The following is a 15,143-nucleotide window of genomic DNA, read 5'->3' as shown; positions in this document are numbered from 1 at the left end:
GTAGATAGGGATTGCTTCAAAAAAAGTGAAAAATTTTTCTAAGTCCCAAGAAACGCTGGCGTTTTTTCTTTATTATGGGTGATAGGCTGAAAGAGATCGAAAAAAATTTTGGGGCTCCCCTCCTTCCCCCCTACATTTCCTAACTCATGGCACCTCAACTATACAGTGGGCACATGTGTAGGGCAAAATAAAAATTTTATTTAATGTTTTGAAGGTTTCCCAGGCTTGTGTAGTGCTGCTACGAATACTTCCATTGAAATTTGAATTTGGCGCCATATGCAAATTAATCATTCGCTTTGCTTGGCGAATGAACGCTAGCGCAACTTCGCAACCTTACACTACCCCTGAGCGCAACTTCGGATTTTAGTGAATTTGCGGAGAGCTGGCGAAAATACTCCTGGCGAAGTGCTGTGAAGAGGACGCCAGCGCAACTACGAATCTTACTGAATGTCCCACTTAGTGTTTAAGCACACAGGCAGATTCGGGGAGATTGTCATGGTGGCAACTAATCGCCTCTTCTTTGGGGCGACAATCTCCCCAAACTGGCTTCCACCTGCTAAAATGAAAAAATGCCTGCGGCAATGCACTCGCGGTGCTTCGATTTCCGAAGTTGCCGCACAAGGAAACTTTTGGCAACTTTGGAAATCGAAGCGCCCCGAAGAAGAGGCGATTAGTCGCCCCGAATCTGCCCTTGTGCTTAAACCCTTAGTGTGATGTTGCTTTGTGGCTATTGGTCATTTGCAATGAACCTCAAGCAATAACCTGCTTTAGGGGCAGTCTGCAAGCAAAACACATTCCTTTGTTACCAGCCAAGTCACCAGCTACTGGCTCTAGAAAGTTTGACTTACTGGACTTATAAGGGTCCAATTATTTAGTATTTTTTCACTTGCTTTAGGATAGAAATGTATCGGGAACACTTTCACGTTACAGGTATGGGAGCCGTTATCCAGAAACCCATTATCCAGAAAGCTCCGAATTACGGAATGACCATCTCCCATAAACTCCATTTTATCTAAATAATCCAAATATTCAAAACTGATTTCCTTTTTCTGTGTAATAATAAAACAGTCGCTTGTACTTGATCCCAACTAAAATATAATTAATCCTTATTGGAGGCAAAACCAGCCTATTGGGTTTATTTAATGGTCAATGGGGTGAAGACTGCGCTCTGTCCAGAACGTGGGAAAGGAAGCTGCACCAAATTTCAATCTATGGATCCACTCGTCCACAAACAATTCGAAGAGAAACAGGGGGGGATGAAAGGTGCGCTGGGGATACCTATAGAGGAAGGAAAAAACAGAGCCTATCTGGCGTAATATCCTCTGTGCACTTTGGCAGATATTGAATAGTCGGACCTACTCACATTCGTGGTATATTCATATGGCAAAAAGGAATCTGATCGCATGTGCCTTCAGTCTAGGGTTGGTTTGCGGCTAGCGTGTCTCGTCAGGTTTTGTCTGCCTGTTGAGTAAGGATGCCGGATAGTGTAGTACAGCTAACAGAAGGGTAATTAAGAGCTGGTAATGCGCTTACCTCGAGTACGTGTAAAAATGGCTTAATAGACCGCTATCTGGATCGCGGTCCTGGATCGCAATAGGATCGATCTCTGCGTGACACTTGCTGGGGTTTAGATCTGGTCGCGGTCCGGTATTCAAAACTGGCAGTGTTTCGATGTTTCCCGCAAATTACACTAGTCGGCGTTCTCCTCCACGAGGTCTTCACTCTCGCCTCGGGGTGTTGTCGGCTCTGTCCTCCACTACTCCACTGGGTGTTTAAGATTAAACGGGTTTGTCGCAAAATGAATATACGGCAGTATTTATTGCCTTTAAAGAATTTATTAAAGTAAAGTGTTTATAACACAGTGCAATGCCCAACGCGTTTCGTATATAACTATACTTCCTCAGGGGCTGATTTCCCGTCTGGCTTCACAGAGGTATTTTTATCCCTTCCGTGGGAGGTTCTCTTAATTAAAAATGCAAATCACATTTATTTAATCATGCCATAAAAAATGATTATATAATAATAGTAAAAAACAGTATAAAATATAACAGATTTAAAAAATTAATCTTTTAAGAAACATTTAATATCGATGTCAATAACATAACATGTCAATAACATACAAAAAGGCATAACTACCCATAGTGTCCCTGCACACTTTAAAACACATCACAATTCAGATCCCACACAACTAACTTTTATGGGAATATCGCTTAAAAAGAACCATTGGCGTGGGAGCGACATGACTAAAGTAATATCACAGGAAGAGACTTACTGGATCCATAAATTAAAGACATTAACCCCCAAAGGTCTAAACATTGACATCGATATTAAATGTTTCTTAAAAGATTAATTTTTTAAATCTGTTATATTTTATACTGTTTTTTACTATTATTATATAATCATTTTTTATGGCATGATTAAATAAATGTGATTTGCATTTTTAATTAAGAGAACCTCCCACGGAAGGGATAAAAATACCTCTGTGAAGCCAGACGGGAAATCAGCCCCTGAGGAAGTATAGTTATATACGAAACGCGTTGGGCATTGCACTGTGTTATAAACACTTTACTTTAATAAATTCTTTAAAGGCAATAAATACTGCCGTATATTCATTTTGCGACAAACCCGTTTAATCTTAAACACCCAGTGGAGTAGTGGAGGACAGAGCCGACAACACCCCGAGGCGAGAGTGAAGACCTCGTGGAGGAGAACGCCGACTAGTGTAATTTGCGGGAAACATCGAAACACTGCCAGTTTTGAATACCGGACCGCGACCAGATCTAAACCCCAGCAAGTGTCACGCAGAGATCGATCCTATTGCGATCCAGGACCGCGATCCAGATAGCGGTCTATTAAGCCATTTTTACACGTACTCGAGGTAAGCGCATTACCAGCTCTTAATTACCCTTCTGTTAGCTGTACTACACTATCCGGCATCCTTACTCAACAGGCAGACAAAACCTGACGAGACACGCTAGCCGCAAACCAACCCTAGACTGAAGGCACATGCGATCAGATTCCTTTTTGCCATATGAATATACCACGAATGTGAGTAGGTCCGACTATTCAATATCTGCCAAAGTGCACAGAGGATATTACGCCAGATAGGCTCTGTTTTTTCCTTCCTCTATAGGTATCCCCAGCGCACCTTTCATCCCCCCCTGTTTCTCTGGGTTTATTTAATGTTTATGTAAATTTTCTAGTAGACTTAAGGTATGAAGATCCAAATTACAGAAAGATCCGTTGTCCGGAAAACCCCATGTCCCGAGTTCTATACTTGTACCTCTCTTTGATGCAGCTTTCTAGTCGCATTTCAAGCTGTTAGCTGGTTGCTAGAGTCCCACTCACACTAGCAACCACAGGAGAGACCCTGAGCATAATAATAATCACATAATGATTCCGTATTCCTTCGAAATGTCACCGATGCTAGCATTCAACAGCTTTTATCCTCTTTGTAATTTTAGGCCACATTTATCTGAGCTTTACTTGCTTAGATGACTCCTGTCTACAAGATGCCACATTTTATATAAAAATTCTAGTTTTCCTTTAATTTCGGAATAGTAGCACGGGGTTTCTTTGCACATGCTTTGCTGTGGTCTGTATTATTATTTTATTCCTGTTTATTTCAGTGTGTTGCTTTGCTCTCTGCTTTGTTTTGTTGTTGCTCTCTGTTATGGCGCATCTGTTTTTAAAACCCCCCAATCTGTCTCTCTTGCCTACATTCCAGTCAGAGCTAAGGCATGGTCCGTTTTACTATATGAAGCAGCCACTCACAACAGACCCTGTTGATGTTGTACCGCAGGATGGCCGAAACGATTTCTACTGCTGGGTTTGTCATCGGGAAGGTCAAGTTCTGTGCTGTGAGCTCTGCCCAAGAGTTTACCATGCTAAGTGTCTGAAACTGACCGCTGAACCTGAGGGCGATTGGTTTTGCCCTGAGTGCGAGGTAAGGGGTTTTAGGGCACACACACGGCATGTTCCAGCCACATCTCCAAACCATTTATTTTCGGGGGGCTGAAGGGGATGTAACATAATGATTATTAAGGAAACAGAAGAAAGACAAAGGCTCAGACAAAGCAGAAACGCAATGCCTTTACCTAAGCTTGGGCAGCCCTGATTTTCTGAGCTGTGATAAATCTTCTTATTTTTAAAGGGATACTGTCATGGGAAAAAAAAATTTTTTTCCCAAAACACATCAGTTAATAGTGCTGCTCCAGCAGAATTCTGCACTGAAATCCGTTTCTCAAAAGTGAAAACAGATATTTTTTTTTTATATTTAATTTTGAAATCTGACATGGGGCTAGACATATTGTCAGTTTCCCAGCTGCCCCAGTCATGTGACTTTTGCTCTGGTAAACTTCAGTCACTCTTTACTCCTGTACTCCCTTCCCCCCCTGCAGCCTAACAACAGAACAATGGGAAGGTAACCAGATAGCAGCTCCCTAACACAAGATAACAGCTGCCTGGTAGATCTAAGAACAGCACTCAGTAGTAAAATCCAGGTCCCACTGAGATACATTCAGTTACATTGAGTAGGAGAAACAACAGCCTGCCAGAAAGCAGTTCCATCCTAAAGTGCTGGCTCTTTCTGAAAGCACATGACCAGGCAAAATGACCTGAGATGCACCTACACACCAATATTACAACTAAAAAAAATACACTTGCTGGTTCAGGAATGAAATTTTATATTGTAGAATTAATTATTTGCAGTGTAATTCAAAAATAAAAAATACGTCCTAAAAATCACAACCGAATACCTTTAATAATGTTTAATATCTTAGTGTTTCCCACAACCTAATTTATGTGTGCTTCAAACAATGTGCTTGTTTTGTGAGTCCCAGACCAATTGGCAGAGACTAATAAGGTGGCCATACACGGGCAGATTGAAGCTGCCAATATCAGTCCTTTAGACCAATGCAGCAGTTTATCTGCCCGTGTATGGGGGCTTCCGACGGGTCTTCCCAATTGATATCTGGCCACGATATTGATCGGGAAGGTTTCATTTCTCCATCGATCGACCCGTCAGAGCCCACTGCTCCTCGTTGTTATCTGATTGTTCGGATTAACCCAATATAGCCCTGCCGTTGGTGGCCATATCGGGGAAAGATCCGCTCGTTTGGCGACCTTATAGTGTATAGTGGATGTTCCTTTTCTGCACCCAAACCAGCTCAGGGCTGTGTTTTCTATATAGGCTCCTGCATGTCCATGTCTAGGGTAGCAGCTTTGCAGGGGTGGCCTATTTAGAAATATGTCGGCCCCCAACAAATTTTCTAAAGCCCTCACACTGCCGCTAGATACTTGCTATGAAATATGGAGGCACAGTCTATGTGCACACTCTGACTTGGGTCAGATTGAATATATGGGGCAGCACTGTATCTACCAGTCCCCTATGATTTTTATACATACGTCCAACCCCTTCCTGTAATGTAGAGATTGGTATAGAGCAGTGATCCCCAGCCAGTAGCTCATGAGTAACATGTTGCTCTCCAACCCGTTGGATGTTGCTCCCAGTGGTCTCAAAGCAGGAGCTTATTTTTGAATTCCTGGCTTGGAGGCAAGTTTTGGTTGTATAAAAATAGATGTACTGCCAAACTAAGCCTCCTGTAGGCTGTCAGTCTATATAGGGGCTACCAAATAGCCAATCACAGTTCTTATTTGACATTCCCTTGGACATTTTCATGTTTGTGTTGCTCTCCAACTCTTTTTTACATTTAAATGTGGCTCACGAGTAAAAAAGGCTGGGGACCCCTGGTATAGAGGCATGCATCAACTGGGTTGGGGAATTAGGCAGTGGTATAACTGGAGGGCTGTATTAGGCTGGTAACATTACCATCAGGGAAGGTCAGCGACAGAAGTTAAACCTGACACCAGCATGAGTCCCATGAATTATTGTGGTTAATTGATATGGGTTAAGCTGGCCATAGACGCAAAGATAAAGACACATGAAAATCCGTTTTGTACGATTTTTAGACCATTTGTGGATCATCCTGACATTTTTCATACCATGGCGATTGGTCGTTTAGTTGATCAGACAGGTTAGAAGATTTCTGTCAGCTAACTATAATATCTCTCGGTGTATTGTCTTTCTGAAATCAATCGGTGACATAACTTTCCTACGATTGGTGCCTTGGCCGGAACATCGTCTGATTTGTTCTTTTGATTAGAACGCCGGGTTAAAAATAAGCAGACATCCACAGTTGCGCCAGCAACTGTGACAAAGCCACTGTTGTGGCGAAACAGCTGTCGAGTAGTTCGGCGCTGCTGGGCTCAAAGCGGTGTTTTTCCCTTGCGGATTGGATGCAGTTTTTATCCCGGGGATGATCTGACGGATATTTGTGAGCGTTCCACACCACGGACGATATCCACACAAGGGCAAGTATAGGAAACCTTTTGCTGGCATACTGAACTGGGGTTCTGCATATATAGCCTTTTGGCTACTACATTGGATCCAGCGTTTGCTACAGCTAACTCCTTACTTACCCTGCATTTAACCTCGGCTCAAGGGGCTTCCGCTGAGGGACTTGCAAGGGGAGCCAGCCCCTACCCTGCTTGGGACATAGTTCTTATACAGAGAAGAAGGGACATTTTGGCATACATGCCCTTAATGTGGTCTTTGCCGGGAGTTCACACCTAATACGTTTTACCAAACCACCTTTACTGCTCCAACCACATTTCTTTACCTACGCAAGGTTTTTCAACCAGTATGAAAAATAGTGATCACTAATTAACATCAGGGTATTCCCCGTTTTTTGTTTCCAGCAGCGCTGTTGGTTTTTAAATATGTTTTAATTTGTTTCACTAGCATGGTTATTAATAAATATTGCTTTTTACTGTAATACATTGTGTCTAATTTTCTACAGTGCAACGGGATAGGGGGATAAGTCCTCTTTTGTATATAGGATAATTGATTTGTTCTTTTACTACTGTATTTAATCTGAAGCAGGACGGGAGATTGTGTGATCATGCATATGGCGAGAATCTGCACGTCTATGGTCAGCTTTACTGGCCCAATGTTAGTGTTAAGGTGGCCATACACAGGCAGATAAAGCTGCCGATATCAGTCCTTTAAACCATTTTGACAATTTATCTGCCCGTGTATGGGGGCTTCTGACCAGTCTTCCCGATCGATATCTGGCCACGATATCGATCGGGAAATTTTAATTTTTCCAGCAACCGACCCATCTTAGCCCATTGCTCCTTGTTGTAATCCGATTGTTCAGGCCTAGGGCCGAATGCTCGGATTACCCAGATATAGCCCTGCCGTTGGTGAGCATATCGGCGAAAGATCCGCTTGTTTGACGATGTCGCCAGACGAGCTGATCTCTTTGTGTATAGCCAGTTAGATGTGTCCCAAATATGCTTTTGCACCCCCACCCAGACATCTGTGTTTATTTACACATGTATTTTTCCCTTTCTTTTGTCTCCTTAGAAAATCACAGTTGCAGAATGCATAGAGACGCAGAGCAAAGCAATGACAATGCTGACCATCGAACAGCTGTCTTATCTGCTTAAATTTGCACTACAGAAGATGAAGCAGCCGGGGGTAGGTCTGGGTGCTGAGTACCCTATTGTCTTGTTGCGGTGGCCTTCATTGTACGTGGATAGTATGTCGTCTGCCTGAATAAAAATGTATGTGGTGTACAGGGCATTAGTGCATCAGCTCCGAAATTAGTTGAACACGGAGAAAACAAGACAGAGAAGTAATGACACTGTTGTCTCTTCTTGGCCAATGAAAATATGAATATGGTGATCAAAACACCACTTGTGTCATAGGGCTAACTGATCCATGTGATAAATGGTGGATTCCGTTTGTGCTGGATAAGGTTTGCTTCAGAATCACTACTATTGTTTATATAAATAAGCTGCTGTGTAGCCATGGGGGCAGCCATTCAAAGGAGAAAAGGCTCAGGTTACACAGCAGATAAGCTCTGTACAACATAATGGTGTTATCTGTTATCCACTATTTAACCTGTGCCATATAGACTTTCGGATTTTCAATTCAACCCTTAATAAATCTACCCCTAAGTGTCTATGGCATCTTACAGCAGCCCCTCTGACATTTGCCGACAGTTTGCAAGTCCGGGCCTGGTTTACTCTACACTGGCATTATTCAGCCGGTGGAGAATGGCCATGATTGGGCGCTTCTCCATTCCTCTGTGCCTCAAGGTGGCCATACACGGGCCGATAAAAGCTGCCGACAGACCGTGTCAGCATCTTATTGGCCCTTGTATGGGGCCCCCCGACGGGCTTCACCGATCGAGATCTGGCCGAAAGTCGGCCAGATCTCGATCGGATGGGACACAAAATCCCGTCGGATCGCGGCCGCATCTATTCATTGATGCGGTCCCGCGATCCGACCGCCCGTTTGGGCATCGTTAGGATCCGATCGTTGGGCCCTAGGGCCCACGATCGGATCAGCCGATATTGCCCACCTCAAGGTGGGCATATCGGAGGGAGATCCGCTTGTTTGGCGACATCGCCAAACGAGCGGATCTCTCCATGTATGGCCACCTTTAGACATTTTTCAATTTTGGGAAGGGCCCTTAGAATGGGTATGTAAACACACAGCATTTGCTGCTAGAGCCATGAATAATGTACATTTCTTTAAATTCCACAGACAGAGCCGTTCCAGAAGCCGGTATCTTTGGAGCAACACCCTGATTATGCAGAATATATATTTAATCCTATGGATCTTAGTACCTTAGAAAAGGTAAATAGCACATCGCATGCCCTCTTCTGTTTGAGAATGTCACATGTTGGTAATTCAATAATTTCAAATTAGTCAACTGCGTTTCCTCTGTGGACCATGACAGTAATGGTGCCGCACACAGGCAACCCTGCGGTCTGATTCCTGCTGCATAGTAGCACCATTCTGGATTATTATTAAAGGGATACTGTCATGGGAAAAAAAAAAATTTTCAAAATGAATCAGTTAATAGTGCTGCTCCAGCAGAATTCTGCACTGAAATCCATTTCTCAAAAGAGCAAACAGATTTTTTTTATATTCAATTATGAAATCTGACATGGGGCTAGACATTTTGTCAATTTCCCAGCTGCCCCTAGTCATGTGACTTGTGCCTGCATTCAGGAGAGAAATGCTTTCTGGCAGGCTGCTGTTTTTCCTTCTCAATGTAACTGAATGTGTCTCAGTGGGACATGGGTTTTTACTATTGAGTGTTGTTCTTAGATCTACCAGGCAGCTGTTATCTTGTGTTAGGGAGCTGTTATCTGGTTACTTTCCCATTGTTCTTTTGTTTGGCTGCTGCTGATGAAAGGGAGGAGGGTGATATCACTCCAACTTGCAGTACAGCAGTAAAGAGTGCTTGAAGTTTATCAGAGCACAAGTCACATGACTTGGGGCAGCTGGGAAATTGACAAAATGTCTAGCCCCATGTCAGATTTCAAAATTGAATATAAAAAAATCTGTTTGCTCTTTTGAGAAATGGATTTCAGTGCAGAATTCTGCTGGAGCAACACTATTAACTGATTCATTTTGAAAAAATTTTTTTTCCCATGACAGTATCCCTTTAATACACTATGCTTATATTGTGTTTAAAGTATAGTATACCATTGCTAACCTTGTTGTACTAGAAACCATGCGTAAGCCCTGGCACATTCTGATGGCTTCTAAAGTGAATTACAACACAATAGAAGGGCTATGGGAGGTAATACTGAAGGTTACCAGCCAGCCTAAAGCAACAAAGAATGATATTATAAAGACGTGGTTATGGGTTGCTTTGCTGCTGATACATTTTATTGTTTCTCATGCACAGAATGTAAAGAAGAAAATGTACGGTTGCACGGAAGCATTTTTGGCCGAAGCCAAATGGATTTTACACAACTGCATTATTTACAATGGTGGTGAGTACTTTGTACTTATTCATGATGTGACTGTCATGGAAGTGAAAGTGAAAACATATTGAAACTGCTTCTTTTGGTCCTTATAATTCCAAAGTCCCCAGCAACTGGAGAGATTATGTTCTCTATATATAAACCCCTGTACGTCGCAAACATAAAGGATATCGCTTATTGGCCCATGTATGGGGTCTGCCATTTCCATGTTTGGAAATCCAGTTGGGCAAGGACCGGCAAACAATCCAATCAGCCTGAATTGATGCTCAAGTCATTTATGACCAGCTTCAGAATTCAGTTAGGTGGGTCAGGTGCTGTTCCCTGAACGGAGGGGGTAGAGACTAGAGCCGTACCAGCCAAACCAAGTTGCAAGCTCATAGGCTGTGTCTAAGGGCAAGGTCAACTTTGGCTTTCTGGGCACAGAGTGTTTTAAGAAATCTACGGTATTAGGGATGCACCGAATCGACTATTTGGGATTCAGCTGAATCCCTGAATCCTTGGTGAAAGATTCGGCCGAATACCGAACCGAATCCTAATTTGCATTATGGGCAGGAAAGGATAAAGTGGAAATAATTCTTCTTTTGTGACGAAAAGTCACGTGATTTCCCTACCCACACCTAATTTACATATGCAGGCACAAGGATTCGGCCAAATCCGAATCCTGCTGAAAAAGGCTGAATCCTGGCCAAATCCCGAACCCAATCTTGTATTCAGTGCATCACTAAAAACTAGACGGCGCCCCATACAGGAAAGGTTTCGTAAGTTATTCGGTGTGTGTATGGTGGGAGATGAGGCAACTGATATCGGCAGAAGACTCGATTGGGCTGCCCGGAAAAATCGAGCTCCTTTGAGGCATCGGCCATTGTTAGTGCTGAATGGTCAGATACAGGTAGATTGTTTCTAATTGTATATCTGACGATTCAGCTTTACACTTGTGTATTGAAACGAATGATCTTTCCTGGAAACATCTTTTCCAGGAAAGATCGTAATTGTTCCATCTATGGTCACCTTAATGCAGACTTTGCACGGACAAGCGCTTATACCAGGTGATACTTGCCTCTTCCTTTCATTGGTTGTGACCATATTTCTTTGTGTTTTCTTTTGTTAGGCAATCACAAGCTGACACAAACAGCAAAAGTTATAATCAAGATTTGTGAGCACGAGGTAAGCTTTCACTCCACGGGGCAAATTCACTAACCTGCAGAGTTGCGCTAGCGCCGCCTTCGCCGCACTTTACCTGGCGATTATTTGCCAGGCCGTCGCTAATTCACTAAAATCCGAAGTTGCGCTCAGGAGGCGAAAGGTAGCGAAGTTGCGCTAGCGTTAATTCGTCAGGCTAAGCGAAGTAGCGATAGCGAAGGCTAATTTGCATACGGCTTCAAATTTGAATTGACGTGTATGCTGCAGCACATACAGAACACTACACAAGCCCAGGGAAACTTAATAAAAGTTTAAGTAGGTGTTCTATACACAGTATATGTAAGGTGCCATATGATAACAAATTTTGGGGGGAAGGTGGGCACCCTAAAGAAATGTTTCGCTCTTTTTCAGCCTATCACCCAAAAAACGCCAGTGTTCAACATTTTGAGACTTTTTTTTCAACTTTTTTTTTTCACAAACTCATGTCTACTCTATTGAACTTCGCCTGCTCTGACCTGGCGAAGTAAACTCTGGCGAAGGAGGTAACGTTCACAAAAAAAAAAATCGTAGTAAAATTGCGTAGTTTCGCCCCCTTCGCCAGAGTGCAACTTCGCCAGCGTTAGGGTGCGAAGTTGCCCTAGGCTATCCACTTCGCTGGCGAATTTTCGCCAGGGTCACTGATAGTAAATTTGCGAAGTGGCAAAATGACGTCACGCTGGCGAATTTTCACCATCGTTAGCCACTTCGCATTTTAGTAAATTTGCCCCCATATGTGAAGAGCCGCTTATATAGGAAAAAATCTTTTAATACAGATTTAACTTCTGTAGAAATCCCACTGGATAAACAGCAAAGTGCATGAACAGAACTCTCCTCTGCGCATTTGAATTATATATTATACAGAATGCTCATGACCTGAGGCTTTCTGGATAACGGATCTTTCCATAATCTTCATACTTTAAGTCTAGTAAAAAAATCATGTAAACATGAAATAAACCCAATAGGCTGGTTTTGCCTCCAATAAGAATTAATTATATCTTAGTTGGGATCAAGTACAAGCGACTGTTTTATTATTACACAGAAAAAGGAAATCATTTTGAAATGGATAAAATGGAGTCAATTGGAGACAGCCTTTCCGTAATTAAAAAAATTCCGGAATTGAAGAATCCCTGCTTATAGAAGCTTTCCCCTCATACTGTACTGGCTGTGGGAAACAATATGGCAGCTTCTACCGCTTTGCAGAAATAGAAATACACAGAGAAGCCCTAATACTTTTAAATACAAATGCTACCTATAAATAGGCTTTGTTTTACCTTTAGTTGGTTACGTATAGGAAGAGGTATGTAAGAGAAAATAAATGTAGATAAGCAAGAGTATATTTTCCCTTTAATATGGTGTCGTGATTACAGACTATTCACATGCTAATGCTGGTAATTTTTCTGCTCGCATCTCATGAACGACAGAGAGGCGGGAGCTGTTGGGGGGGTCATACAACAGGACTGCAGGAGCACCTTCATCCTTATCATTGACTCTGCTTCACTCTGCAAATAGGAGTCATTTGTAGTCATTTTTTTGCCATCTGGTGTTCAGCTGTGGAACTGCACCTTTAGATGATTAAAGCGGGGTTGTTCACCTTTGGGGTAACTGTTAGTATGATGTAGAGAGGTATGTTCTAAGACAATTTGCAGTTGGTTTTAATTTTTTATTAATTGTGGTTTTAGCGTTATTTACTTTTTTATGCAGCAGCTCTCCAGTTTGCAGTTTCAGCCATCTGGTTGCTAGGGTCCATATTACCCTAACAACCATGCACTGATTTAAATAAAAGAATAGGAATCCGAGAGGCCTGAATAGAAAGATGAGTATTAAAAAGCAACAAAAAAATGTAGCCTTACAGAGCATTTGTTTTTTTAGATGGGGTCAGTGACCCCTATTTGAAAGCTGGAAAGAGTCAGAAGAAAAAGGCAAATAATTAAAAAAAAACAATAAAAAATATATTATACAGGCCAATCGAAAAGTTGCTTAGAATTGTCCATTCTATAACATACTAAAAGTTACCGTAAAATCTCAATAACTACATGTTAAACAATATGGCAGCTCAAACCTATACATATAAATATATCTCTATATACACAGGGAGGGAATATTAGTTGTACATACACAAAATAACACTGTCCTCACTATACTGTATAACGGAGAGTAAAGATACTCGCTGCTCATCCAACACAACTGTCACCTCCAGCTGCACAGCTTTTGTTTTTGGAATCGGTCGCACCCTGTTACTAACCTCATTCTATTGTTTGCCTCTTCAGATGAATGAAATCGAAGTCTGTCCTGAATGTTACTTAGCTGCTTGCCAAAAAAGAGAGAGTTGGTTTTGTGAACCCTGTGTAAGTATCATGTCTGTCTGTGAGTAGTTTTACCCTGTCTTTATTCATTTGCCTTTCTTCTGTCACCAGCAGCCTCGATCTGTCACTTATATATCAAAGCTCGGGGCAGATATCACTATACTGCCATAGTTTTATGGGATCTCTCTGTACAGACTATGAGCAAACTTAGGGACTGTTCCTACTGAATTGTGCTTAGTACAGGGAATACCTATGCTGCCATAGTTTTATGGGATCTCTCTGTAAAGACTATGAGGAAACTTAGGGGACTGTTCCTGCTGAATTGTGCTTAGTACAGGGAATACCTATGCTGCCATAGTTTTATGGGATCTCTCTGTACAGACTATGAGCAAACTTAGGGGCTGTTCCTGCTGAATTGTGCTTAGTACAGGGAATACCTATGCTGCCATAGTTTTATGGGATCTCTCTGTAAAGACTATGAGGAAACTTAGGGGACTGTTCCTGCTGAATTGTGCTTAGTACAGGGGAATACCTATGCTGCCATAGTTTTATGGGATCTCTCTGTACAGACTATGAGCAAACTTAGGGGCTGTTCCTGCTGAATTGTGCTTAGTACAGGGGAATACCTATGCTGCCATAGTTTTATGGGATCTCTCTGTACAGACTATGAGCAAACTTAGGGACTGTTCCTGCTGAATTGTGCTTAGTACAGGGAATACCTATACTGCCATAGTTTTATGGGATCTCTCTGTACAGACTATGAGGAAACTTAGGGGACTGTTCCTGCTGAATTGTGCTTAGTACAGTGGAATACCTATGCTGTCATAGTTTTAAGGGATCTCTCTGTACAGAATATGAGCAAACTTAGGGACTGTTCCTGCAGAATTGTGCTTAGTACAGGGGAATACCTATTTTGCCATAGTTAAATGGGATCTCTCTGTACAGACTATGAGCAAACTTAGGGGGCTGTTCCTGCTGAATTGTGCTTAGTACAGGGAATACTTATGCTGCCATAGTTTTATGGGATCTCTCTGAACAGACTATGAGCAAACTTAGGGACTGTTCCTGCTGAATTGTGCTTAGTACAGGGAATACCTATGTTGCCATAGTTTTATGGGATCTCTCTGTACAGACTATGAGCAAACTTAGGGGGCTGTTCCTGCTGAATTGTGCTTAGTACAGGGGAATACCTATGCTGCCATAGTTTTATGGGATCTTTCTCTAGTATGCAGACTATGAGTAAACCTGTTCCTGCTGCAGCTTTGCTTTTGTAAATTAATAAACATTTTTTTAAATAATTCTGCTATTATCTGCTACAGTAGGACATTCTAGCTGGAGATTTTTGTGGCTCACAACTGCCCGGTGTTGCACTGATGTCTGTATATGACATCAAAGTTTGATTATACTCCAGTTCCCTAGTCAAGTGATATATTGGACGATCAGCCTGTTACATAGAACAATTGGGCAGTACTGTGCCACAGTAATATTGCATAGGCCTAACACATCTTGAACAACTTTTGGTTTTCTCTTTAGAGCAATCCACACCCATTGGTCTGGGCGAAATTAAAAGGATTTCCCTTCTGGCCTGCAAAAGCACTTAGAGATAAGGATGGACAGGTTGACGCACGATTCTTCGGTCAGCATGACAGGTGGGAGAGCAGATAAGTCCTCAGTGTTCACATTCACACCTGTGCACAGATCCTATCTGATCCCCATTGTAAGCAGCAGTCCTGCCCTGCTTTATGGCAGCTGAGATTCTAGCTGTCATCTGTATAACAGAGCATTCTGTCCCAGTGGCTGCACAGATCC

The 15,143-nt window shown here is 42.3% G+C and overlaps 1 protein-coding gene across 10 annotated transcripts in view; it reads left to right on the top strand.

Moving 5' to 3' along the window:
• zmynd8.L (zinc finger, MYND-type containing 8 L homeolog) overlaps positions 1-15,143 on the top strand; it is a 73,755-nt gene that overhangs the window by 40,836 nt on the left and 17,776 nt on the right. For all 10 annotated transcript variants that reach the window (XM_041577126.1, XM_041577125.1, XM_041577127.1 and 7 more), the window contains 7 exons: positions 3,728-3,946; positions 7,430-7,543; positions 8,618-8,710; positions 9,774-9,861; positions 10,961-11,016; positions 13,299-13,376; positions 14,868-14,983. In XM_041577126.1, coding sequence (XP_041433060.1) covers positions 3,728-3,946; positions 7,430-7,543; positions 8,618-8,710; positions 9,774-9,861; positions 10,961-11,016; positions 13,299-13,376; positions 14,868-14,983 — 764 coding nt within the window. The remainder of the gene's footprint in view (positions 1-3,727; positions 3,947-7,429; positions 7,544-8,617; positions 8,711-9,773; positions 9,862-10,960; positions 11,017-13,298; positions 13,377-14,867; positions 14,984-15,143) is intronic.

Source organism: Xenopus laevis, chromosome 9_10L, assembly GCF_017654675.1.
Source record: "Xenopus laevis strain J_2021 chromosome 9_10L, Xenopus_laevis_v10.1, whole genome shotgun sequence".
NCBI classification, from domain to species: Eukaryota; Metazoa; Chordata; class Amphibia; order Anura; family Pipidae; genus Xenopus; species Xenopus laevis.
The sequence above is the reverse complement of the archived record's forward strand: the minus strand, read 5'-3'. Positions and strand labels throughout refer to the sequence as shown.